The sequence below is a fragment of the Dermacentor silvarum genome, chromosome 8 (assembly GCF_013339745.2).
Source record: "Dermacentor silvarum isolate Dsil-2018 chromosome 8, BIME_Dsil_1.4, whole genome shotgun sequence".
Classification (NCBI taxonomy): domain Eukaryota; kingdom Metazoa; phylum Arthropoda; class Arachnida; order Ixodida; family Ixodidae; genus Dermacentor; species Dermacentor silvarum.
Window position 1 is genome coordinate 27,728,373 of NC_051161.1, and position 12,093 is coordinate 27,740,465.

Genomic DNA, 12,093 nt, shown 5'->3' on the forward strand with positions numbered 1-12,093 from the left:
ACAACTGTCATATGCAGTTGTCCACCAGCCACAATAGCATTTCCAAACACAAGTCCTGTTTTCTAATAACAATCTTATCGAATGCACTCAGCTTCTGTGCCTCAATTTTTATCGCTACACATTCAGCAAAAATAATTACAGCATGTAAGCAGCAGTACTACAGCACAAAAAGCCAGGTCTGGTTAGTATGGTTAGCAAAATCCTGTCGCAAAATGCACACACCGTATCGCACAAAATGCTTCACTTGCAATTCCACCACCAAACCTGCGAACTTAGTGCATCAGCAACTGTGTGAGACCGCCTGTCGGCTTTATCTAATAATGTGGCTTCCTGCTTGTCAGCTCAATCATGTACAGTTGGCGTCCAAAGTTTAGGACTGTGGCACCAAAGAAAAAGCTTACTATGTTTCCTCAAGCCTGGGCATGAAGTGTAGTATTTGGGTTTTCAGCATGTACTAGTGTATGCAAACAATGTAGTGTTGTACGATTTTATTGCCTATGGTTACAAACTACTAGGAAATTCATGTTTTGAATTCAAATTCCTGCAGTTCATAAACTTTTGACATTGACAGCATACATGGCACACCAACATGGAAGGAAACGCCACATATACGTTTAAGGCAAGTAACTGTGCTAGTACTTGCACCAAAATAAGACAGTTCCGTGAGTGAAAACCTTTAACAAGAGAATAGCAGTGAGCTATGTTCTGACTTTCACACTTGCAGGAATTGCTGTTTTAACAGAGATTATGTGTTCCTTTTCATATTGGTACAGTGTTCACAAACAGGAAGAGCCCATTCCGTTCAGGACACTGCAGTTGGAACTACAACTTGGTATAAATCGCAAGCTGTGTGGAAGCGATGCCTGCTCACCTAAATTCCTCCGTGTCTGTTGACAGCTCCTGCTCTATTTGGAGGAAAGCTTGCACCTGAGAAAACGCAATGTGAAAGAAGAAAAAGACATGAAGGCTAAACAAAACATCAAGTCAGACAAATGGCAGGCTGTTCCTGATTGCTGTCTAATGCGTAGATTAAAAATTCAAAATCAGGGGGAATCTAGGCTGCTTTCAATAAAAAGCCAGCTCCTCACATGCAGTCAGTTTGCTGCAGCATGCATTTTTTATGCGATTGACATCACTGGCAAAATGCCAGCCTATAAGTGTGAAACTTGCCGATGTTAAAGCTTGGACAAGATTTTAAAGCATTCTTTTGAACAGTAGTACAAAGACCACGCGACACAAATATTCATGCAGAAAAGTACAGATGTGTGTATGAGACACAATTTTATGTCTAGCAGTTCTTGCGTTATTCCCTCTAAAAATGCTAAGAGTGCACCTAATGCTATATTAGGAACAGTGCTACAAATATAACACTCATTTTTTTGCCATCAGTGCCATGCTTCACTGTTAAATCTGTCGATGGGATTTTAAGCTTTAAAGGAAGAACCAGAAGAAGAGAGAGAGAGAGATACCCTGTTTAAGAAAATACAGTTACCCCAACTCAAAACTTAGGTGGATGCTCTGGGATGCCACCCACCAGTTCAGTGATGATACCCGGCCAGAGAGAGGTGATGTGCTGCGGTGACATTCGCAGCAACAGCACTCGGAAGCAAAGAAACACTTGCGCATGTATGCTTGGCACATGGCTAAGCTTGAGGCTTTCCGAGAGCCGTTCTGAAAACATTGAATCAGAGTCAGCAACAGGGTGCTATCACGTTGATCAAGAGGCACTTTGAACAGCAAACTTCAGCTAACTGGACATCGGTTAATTAAAACCAAACACCCCGCACATGCTTACACTCTCCCATCGAAGAAAAAGTGCAGTACTATTTAAATTACATGGTGAATACTAAATAATTTGAACCAGGAGAAATATAATGGGTAGTTGATGAGCTCAATTGGCTGTGCTGACTGATTCATTGGATTTATTTATTTATTTGTTTATTTATTATGCATACCTACATTGCCAATAACACATTATTGTAGGGGGGTTTAGTTACAAACTAATATTGGCATATTGTTAGAAAAGTAATCCAAAAAACAGAAATAAACATCATAAAAACATTTAACAAACATCCCAGACTTTTATCCGAAGACGACATAGGGGATATGAAAGATGACGTAATGAAATGCGTCAGCTTACTTTTGACCTCTCAGGCTACAAAGTGCTGACCCCCCCGCCCCCCTTTTACAAGATACCATATTTACTCGCATAATGAACACACTTTTTTAAACAAAAATATGCGCAAAGTTGGGGGCTGTGTTTATTATGCATTATGCGGCCACCTCTATAAATGTCGCAGTTTCGCCCGAAAGGCGAACCATCAATTGCGATAGCAAATGCGTAGACAGCTATGCGAAGTGAAGATAGTAGTTTTATCAGCTATATAAACTTGCAAACATTTGCAAACTATGTAAATTAACAAGCATGGTGTCAGCCCACACAGGCAAACATGAACACACACTCTATGACCGTGGACACTTGCTGTCAAAATGCTGACCTGATACAAGTGCGCGACAGCAACAGTCAGCGAAGTGACCTTCGTGCCGTGTAATCACTTCAATGCAAACTGAGCGGCGTGAACGGAGCACACACAAAGGTATACAGTGGAATCTTGATGATACGATTCTGCATAATACGTTTTTCAGGATAATACATTTTTTGTTCATTTCCCGGTCAGTGTCTTACAGGAGTAACGTATTTCAGATAATACGATTTTTGGATGATACCTTTTATTTCCCGGTTCCCGTGAAGATCATATCAACGAGATTCCACTGTAAGCCGCCGTTGAACCTAGACTCAGCCCCTCGTGCTGATCGCTTTCAAGATGGGGCATGTGCAGCCGCACAATGCGTAGTTGCAGCGCCGCTCCCCCTCCCCCCGGCACCATGCGTGTGCCGGTATACGGCACGTTTCCTCCCCGCTTTCCTCCCTCGAGCGCGGAAAATTGAGCCGTAATCATCGGCACCCATGGCAAAAATGCGCCTGGAGTGTCCGTATGATTGCTATTGCAATAAAAGTAGGAGACACACGGTACGATTGGGCGTCGGATACAGCGTCCGGTGGGTACGATAGTATCAGACGCCGTGCTGTATTGGACGCCGAATCGTACCATGTTTCTCGTACTTCACGGCAGCAAGTTCAGGCTGCATTCATTATGCGAGGCAAAGAAAAAACTCACTTCTTGATTGGAAAAGTGGGGGGTGCGTTCATTATGCGAGTAAATAAAATTTATCTTTTTTTTTTCTTCTTTTACAAATTTTTAAATTTTAAATTGAATGTCAAATGACTTAAGATGATTTTGTACAGAGCAAATATGTAAAATTAACAAACGCTGACTTATAACACCTTTATGAAAAGACTCCATCTGTGTAAAGACAGACACTGACTGACTGAAAGTTGTCTGGGTGTAGAGATTAGCTATGCACAGAGACCACTTCCATGCAATACATCCCGAGATGTCACGCTACCTTTTACAGCTTCACTGTAAAAGGTGCATAAAATATACAATAATAATCCCTTACTCTAGTATGCTTCTATTGAAATGAATCAACCAAGAATTTAAAGCAAACTTAGTCAATACTGTATTGTACTAAACATTGTGACAGTTTCCCTTTTCACTTTAACATCCTAACCTAATGTACGCCTGCGCTCACATCAGAGCATTAGCAATGCATCTACAAAAATGAAACACAAACACACATAGACCTTTGTCTTTATCACAAAGTCTTCCTGTATCATTCTGTTTGCTACTATTTGCTATTCCCTGTTCTGTCATGCTGGAAGCCATGTATTAAAAAAATGTAATTGTTGGGGTTTTATGTGCAAAAACCATAATCCGATTACGAGGCACACCGCAGTAGGTGACTGGATTTTGACCACCTGGGGTTATTTAATGTGCAACTAAATCTAAAGCCATGTATCCACAGCTGACATCCAAGACTGTCATGAGGAATGGTTTGTACCCTGGATGTCAGGCATGTAGCGCTGGTATTGGTCTGACTCGCTGCAGAAGAGCACAAAGGCCAGCCGCTTGAGCAGCTGCGCCCGAGACTCGTACTCCTGCTCCTTGCTGCTGAAGATGTTCAACGAGCCGCTCTGTGCCAGTGCGAAACGGGCTGCAAAGAACATGCAAAGAAGAAAAGCTAAGCAGCGCAAACTAGCATGAAGCACTGTACAGACATGAAAGGCGCTGAATTTCAGCATTTTTACTGAACATCAATGCTGAAGGAGTCTGAAAAATTACAGGGACTGTTTCGACATCAAAACGCCATGCTTCGCAACAACATTTTTACTGCTTCCAATCAAAACAAGAGCTGAATTTCGTTTGTCTCTATCATTTCGAAGAAACAACATTCATTCAAATAAGCGCATGCCTTAGCTGTAGTGCAGTACACAACAGACTTATAAAATAGTGCAATTCAGCAAGATGTAGTAGTAGTTATATACCAATAACATTTTGCAGGACATAAAAAGAAAAGAAGCAACAATGATGCACCTACAATGAGCTGCTTTTTTGTCTTACATCCTCTTCCCTGCTTCTTCCCATGCTTGGCATGGGATTTTGAACCTCAGAAGAGGGCTATTGACTCTTTCTAATTTACTTCACATGCAGTTGTTCTCTTCCTTTCCTTCTAGGGAACAAGCCTGAATCTTTTGTAGAGTCAGAATAAAACCATAAAATACAAAGACCAAACTTCAGAGCCGCGCACACACCCATGAAGTCCCTGAAGGTGGTCTTGTCATTTGTCATGAGGTGGTCCACCGTGGCGCGCCAGTGAGCGAGGCAGGGCAGGTCCATCTGGAAGAAGGCCGGATCAAGCAGCAGCTCCAGTGCATCACGGCGCCATGCTTTGCGGGTGTGCTGGTAGCCTGACAGGCTTGACACCAGCTGCGAGCAGGCGCGGAAACTGGGTGCATTGTGTACCCTGCACCGGCCACCAAGAAATAGGAAGCGCATTAGTAAACCCCACGGAGACGGACACAACCCTTTCAGGCACCAATTAATTCTGCCTGCTGAAAGTTTTGCTATACAGTCAAACCTTGTTATAATGAAGTTTCTTCCAACGTGAAGGTATGTACCTCCTTGATATCTGATATTTTTATGAGCATATAGCATTTCTATGTATCCCCTTCAGGTGCAGCATGCACAGGTGCAGCAAGATAGTGCATCAAAAGCAAAAGTACCATATTTTTCTGGATATAACGCATAAAAATATGTCAGCGCGTGCTGCACTACTGTGAAGCCATACCTCATGGCAAAATTTGCATTTAACCCGCACCCCGACTTTACTGTTAAACTTTTTGAATTTTTGGTGCGGGTCATACGCGTAAAAATACGGAACCGATGAATAAATGGTACATTTAAAACTTTCACATACATCTTGAAACACTTCTGATTTGACATGTGCTGCAAGTTTTAATATTAAGTGTAAAGTGAGTTGGAACACGGGCAGCTGCATGTTCGCCCACGATGTCAGCATGCCGTCATGTAGCGGGTTTGAGTTCATTCCTCCATTGTTTTTCACCGTCTTAAACCTTCAGGCATACTTTTCAAGTGGCTGGACTTGTTCTTTCCAAGTATGCTAGACATAAGATAGTTATCTCATATCTGACGATCCAGAAGAGAGTTCTCACATGGAGTTCACATTCTGTAAACCTGACAAAACCTGAAATGAAAATACTGAAGCCTTTCTACAACTCTACGCTTTTTATGATTGTAAAGATGCAAGAAATGCACCTAAAATTAAATTTTGAATGGGCAGAAAATACTGATGCCTGAAGGAGATACGATTGCCAGTGCCGATAATTTTTTTATTTTCGTTTTGCTCTTTAGCATGTGTATAAGTGTTTTCCTTGTTATTTGTGTATGAACTCAATTCATCTGCATTCCTTGCTGTTTCTTACCCCAACACTGTAATGCCATAGCATGGCACTGTGGGAATAATTCATCAAATGCTAATATTGGCATGAAGAGTGTAAGATATACTTTGTCACATTCATGTTTGTTATACCGAGATTCAACTAGGCCGCGATTATATTTCCCAATGCTAATGCCTTTCGGCGCTTTCCACGTTTGCGAGTGGTCAAACGTTGCTTTGCCCCGGGCAGAGCATTGAAAGCAGCCATTCACGAACGCCTAAAGCACTGAAAGGCACTAGTTTCAAAAAAGGCATCGCTGCAAAATGCCAGCCCTGCACCATAATATCTGCATCGTAATCATCATTAAAACAGCAATATGACAGACTGGAAATTTTGAATTTTGTTTTCCTAAGTTACTTTGTGTCCACAAATGCAGAATCTATTCCAGCTGGTTTCTAGCAATGCCTCACCTGTGGTTTCGGAGGTATGGTGTGACGTAGAACATAATTCCGCTCAAGAGTGGAACGACCTTTTCCTTCTCTTCACTCACGTAGACAACATCAAGCACTGGAGCTAAGAACTGAAAGAGAGACAGAGCCAAAATACTGTTTTAACAGTTGTTCCAACCTCACAAATTTTAGTGGAAATAGTTGGTTCAAGTAGCAATTAAATAAATAAGAAAAAATGGCATGGCGATACATGCGGCCGTGATAGTTTCGTAGTTTCGTTTTTGGTCAATGCATCGTCGCGCGCGCCTGTTCCGCTCTACGGTGTTTGGTTGCGTGTTGCGTGGCTCGAAAAACGTTGACTTCGCGGGAAACAGCCAGAAAATGCCTCGTGTGTGTAGTGTTGAGGGCTGTATAAATGGCCCAAGGCGCTTGATCAGGGGCAGCGGCAGTGTTGACTCGATTGTGTCCTTTCATGTGGCGTCGCTTGGAGAAAGCCACGAAATAACCATACCGAGTACGTGCACAACTTTCTACGCTTGTTCTGTCGGGAACATCGTCGCGTGGCGGACCGGACGCTTCGCCTCCCATCGACGAAAACGAAGCTCTGCATTCCGCCGGCGCGGCCGGCGGCTCACCGCCATCGCACGCGGAAACACCTACCGCTCGAGCACAGAGGATCATTTCGCGCTCCGTTTCACTGAATATCGCTGAAATGCAGTCTAACTTTTGCTAATTAATTATTAGCTAAGAGTAGCATGAAAGGGGGTGCAGCTAATAAGCCAAAGACTAATTTCACGATAGCATGTGCATGCAATCTGCTGGTAACAAGCATGCTTGTCCTGACACAGAATCAAGGCCTGACAGCCACTGTTAGCAACAGTTGTGAGAACCTCGCTACCCCGACATCTTCATGGAATGAACCAAAATTAAATTTTTAAAAATTGTCAAGCCTTGTATCAGAATCCATGGGACATTGTGTATAAAAGTAGTAGTCTTTCCCCCATGACATCTGCCTTTCAACTTTTTGTTGTTGCAACACAATTAAAAAACAAAATAAAAACAAGGAACTAATTTCATTTGATCAAGCGATAATTTTTGCAGAGTTCTTATGTGAGGCTGCAAGACACTAATACGGTGCTGACTAACCTCTGCTAGGACAGAAAGCGCTTGCACGCTGTACTGGGCATAGGACGTCGGATTATAAGTTGGCTGCCCAGCTGCTTGTTCGGTTGTGTCCGGAGCAGTTACGAGGGTGCCTTCAGTTGCAGTAACCATGTCTCCTGCAAAGAGGGAGAAAAAAAGGATTAGAATAACGGACACACCACTGAGGAGAAAGAAAGCACTTGGTGGTGCATACAACAACTCTGCTACAAAACAGTTTGAAGTATAACAGCACTGGTTAGAGTTGTAATCTAGCATTCTTCAGACTTTGTCAAGGTGAATTAACAGCCCTAAGGGATAACAGCTAAACGGTAGAGGATAAAGCACTGTTGCCTCCTGTGCCTTAAGGCTATTGTACTGTCGCCATGCTGTGTCTTGACCATGATAAGTCTTCAGCTATCTCACAAGTTTAACTTGCTACAGATGCTTTGTCAGTCTGTTCTGAACTACAGGCAATCACGTGCTGCACAAACAAATCCATATGGCTAAGTGAGAAAATTATGAGTGAATTTGAGGTCTACTGCATCACACTGACACGTGTACTTATTTTTTTTCTCAGGGACTGCATTTCACCCACTAACAACTTAGTTATTGCTCAGTGCAAGACGCACCTGCCATGACTGGAACTTACTCAAATGTTATCTGTTCTATCCGTCGTCTGCTGTCACCGAAGCTTGTGTAATCCGATTGTATGTGTGATGCGAATTGTGTACTACTTACTGGAAGACACGCAGGCACCAGCGATTATTCTGGAACCTTCGATGACCCGTATATAAAAGCCAACGCGCTTCACCAGCAGATCAGATTTTCGACGATCGCTGGCTGTGTTTGCCGCTATCGTTGTGCTTTGAGTGTAGCCTGTTTTTCTGGGCACAGGTGCGCCCAATAAAGAGTTAGTTTCACCATTCGCAGTCTTGCTACTGCGTTCTTGACCGTCACTACCACATGACACTATACTTTCGTTTATGCTCCAGCAATTTAAAGAAAAGAAGAGCAGAAGAAAGCAAGGCCATGCACAAATTTCTACCAGTACTACTAGACCACCTCTACTAATACTCCTATGTGCAGATGTAAATTGGGCTTTTGTCAAATTCCCTGTACAGCTGCACATGAGTACAAACAGACTCGTATTTCCAGCATGGCCATAGACAGACCCAATACACAGCACAAACCTTCAGGGTCAGCATCACTGCCCAGGATGTCAGGCTGAGGTCCTGGACGAACAGCGAGATTCCTGCGAAGCCACGTTGTCTGCTCCAGACTAGCACTTGCCACCGTGCTGCATGCCTCTATCACTTTCTGAGTAATGTCCTGCAGATGACGACAGCAATATGTGAGAGAATGACCACAAAGTGCACTCTCCAGCGAGCGGCGTTGTACTCTAGCATGAACTGCGTACTGCGCGGCGGCGCGTGGTCGCGCCGGCCATATCTTGAAGGCGATCTGTGTTGGGGGCAGAGTCTAGGCAGTGTAGGTGCATCGCGGCTCGTAGCTTTGTGTGTGCTGTGTGTTCTCGTCGCTCAGTTTGCGTCGAAGCGATAGACAACAGCATGAAGGTCACTTCGCTCACTACTGCAGCGGCGCTACCTCACGCCAGCATTTGACAGCGCGTGTCCGCGCTCATCGAATCTGATGTGTTCATGCTTGCCTGTGGGCGCTGACACCATGCTTGTTAATATAGTTAATAAGCAAAGGTTTACAAGTTTATACAGACGATAAAACTACTATCCTTACATATAGCTGTTTACTAATTTGCTATCGCAATCGATGCTTTGGCTTTCGGGCGAAACTACGACTTTTTTCACACGTAAGAATTAAAATAATATTGTGTGCAGTTCAACACTACTGTCATTTTTCAATTTTTTCTATTTCTTGGCTCTTGCGTGTCCCGGCTCTTAGTTTTTTTTTTTTTTGCTTTTTTTTTCGCTCCCGTGAAAAACGTATCAGCGGGGTCTTTGGGCAGTAGAGGAAGTAGCAGAAGGCTCACCTGCAAGTCCTTCTGGTCCTTTTTGTCCTCAAGCAAGGGTGCTCTTTGAACAAACTCGTGGAGCAGCCTGAAAACAGCATTAAGAACACTTATTCGACCACCATATCTCTCAAGCACTCAATGGTGTGACCTTTACAGATTTTGTATATTACACAGCACTTCGAGGAATTAGAAGGCAGTTACTCCCACCGACTAAACATAGCAGACAGCACAGATGACAGGACCAGAGACAAGCGATAAAAGCAGGAGATAAACGCTGAAAAACAGCAGAAGACAGTGTACGTCTTCTGCCACTATCTTCTGTGTCTGCTTCCATCGCCTGCACCATTCGTCACAGCGAACGAGAACCAAGTAGACCCTTTCTGATCTACCATACCACCAGAGACTACCAGCATGGGCAGTTTAATTGAGCTCTTTTAAGTGCGGGACAGGCATGGTCGGCTGTCGAGAAAGGCTGTTCCATAATACTGCCCGTAATCACACCGGATCAGAAAGGCACAGACCCCTTCCTCACCCAAGCAGGTGGAACTGAACCAAGGGCATGGCTGTGAGCTGCAGGCCGTCTTTCCAGAGACCCAGCAGAGAGCTCCACGACTCTTGCAGCTGGGTGCCTGGAGTGTTCTGCACGTAGGCCAGGAAGAACTGCAGCATGCTCACCTCCAGGGGAACTCGTTTCTGAAAAAATTGAGGCAGACGGCCATATTGGCAACTCTGTTTTTCGCTTCAGCAAGTTCAGTTTCGTGCTGTTTGTGCTACCTTTGTAAACTTCAGCAATTAGGAATATGCCACGTTTAGAAGCAGCACAACAACGCAGCTAACAGCAGCACTTTGCATGTAAGACAGTGTGACGGTTGACTAAACTTGACATTTAATCTGACTACCTTTAAAAACTGCAAGGAAATCCAGGTTTAGCAAACATGATGCAACATGCAAACATAGCAAATCATCTATAAATTTAGAAACAAAACGGCAAGGTCACATGCAAGTAACTTTACGTAATGAAAACAGCACAAGACGGTGTCACAGCACATGTGATGCTGTTTCCCCTCAGACTCCGTTATGAGAGATCGCCTCAATAACGAAGTCCTGAGACCTCGTCACATGTAGGACAAAGCCCCACATACTTTGTGCGCAAGGATGATCTCATCACCGGGGAACCAGAACCAGCTTGAATGACAGCATAAGACGAGCTTCAATCAATGGCGAAACAGTGCTGCTTAGAAGTTTGGTTGTGAGATGACAAAGACGGCTACATTCAATGGTCACATTAAGGGTCATGTCTGATGTCAGGCCTACTTTGCAACCCTGCAGCTCTTCACAGCATTTCTTGATGGTATGTAGCTTGGATCAATTGTTTAAAAACTAAACCGGCCAATTCATCACTGATGTGCTGCTATCTTCCAATTCATCATTGGAGTCGATCTGTGCAATTTCTGCCTTCTTCGTTTCCACTTAATCTGTCCCCACTTATTGAAATGCTTGCAACCACTACCACTATAAGCCTATCTCCCTGACACAGAACAATGTGACATCTTTATTCTGTAACAAAATTGTGAATTGGGATAGGTAGCATGAAAGCATGACCAGTGTTAAAAAATGGACATGAGAAGGAGAATGGAAGAAATGAACATTCCAAGCAGAAGTTGAGGGCACAAGTGAGGAGGATAGATTTTATGTGCATAAATGTTGTGAAGGCTTTAGTTTATGCGATGCAGAACAATGCATACCTTACGGTCGTGGTTTGTGGGAGGTGGCTGGCGGATGACCTGCCGTACGACCTGGACCACGCTGTCCATGGGGAGCACCTTGATGGCTGACACGAGCTCCACCAGCAGGAGCTGGTCAGGACTCCACAAGGGGATCACCTGCCACACCAAGCACACATAATAAATAGACATCGCCAGACAGGCAATTTTGGCAATCCCTACAAGTAGCCTTGGATGGCGCATCTACGACACAACTGATAAACAACTGACAAGTTGGCATAAATTAAGTAGACAAGGAAAGCAGCACACCGCATATAGGACAGTGTTACAGGTGACTTATTAATGCGATAGTGTTAAGGGCCTCATGTTGCAGAAAATCCGGCGTCGGCGTAAGCATCGGCGTCTGGTGGAATTAACCATGCCGAACCGCATCATCCCGAACCCCCCCCGACCGGGCAAGCCCTTCATGTGGCGCAATGCGATAGTGAACAAAAATTGAATTTTTCAAAGTAAAATCCGTCAAAAAAATTGTAAAGTACGACTTAACTACAACCTACAGACGTGACAGCGTCTGATTAAAATTTGAATATACAAGAAGAAAGCCTGATAAGCAGCCAGGGATCTTTGAATGCTATCGCATTCCAATCGCAAAGGCGAAGCTTAAGCATCCTCCAATTCTGATGGTGTTTCACTTTACTTTGGTTCTAGGCAGCATTGCGGGAATTGTTGAAAACCGAGCCTTTCTAAATTTTTGTCGGGCCCCATGTCGCAGAAAATACGGTGTCGGTGTCGGCATCAACGGCATCCAATAACGCTGTCGCGTTCCACTCTTAAAGGCGAAGCTTAAGCATACTCCAATGTTTTAATCTAACATTATTGTGACTGCTTTAAAAAAATCCTAAAAGGAACTGATGTTTGCTAAACACCAAT

The 12,093-nt window shown here is 43.8% G+C and overlaps 1 protein-coding gene across 4 annotated transcripts in view; it reads right to left on the reverse strand.

Annotated features, from left to right (window-relative positions):
- Window positions 1-12,093, reverse strand: part of LOC119460897 (protein dopey-1) — a 57,369-nt gene that overhangs the window by 9,923 nt on the left and 35,353 nt on the right. For all 4 annotated transcript variants that reach the window (XM_037722017.2, XM_049672510.1, XM_037722019.2 and 1 more), the window contains exons 21-30: window positions 11,185-11,322; window positions 9,972-10,132; window positions 9,458-9,524; window positions 8,643-8,781; window positions 7,456-7,589; window positions 6,331-6,440; window positions 4,715-4,926; window positions 3,964-4,116; window positions 1,535-1,671; window positions 872-927 (exon numbers count right to left, since the gene is read on the reverse strand). In XM_037722017.2, coding sequence (XP_037577945.1) covers window positions 872-927; window positions 1,535-1,671; window positions 3,964-4,116; window positions 4,715-4,926; window positions 6,331-6,440; window positions 7,456-7,589; window positions 8,643-8,781; window positions 9,458-9,524; window positions 9,972-10,132; window positions 11,185-11,322 — 1,307 coding nt within the window. The remainder of the gene's footprint in view (window positions 1-871; window positions 928-1,534; window positions 1,672-3,963; window positions 4,117-4,714; window positions 4,927-6,330; window positions 6,441-7,455; window positions 7,590-8,642; window positions 8,782-9,457; window positions 9,525-9,971; window positions 10,133-11,184; window positions 11,323-12,093) is intronic.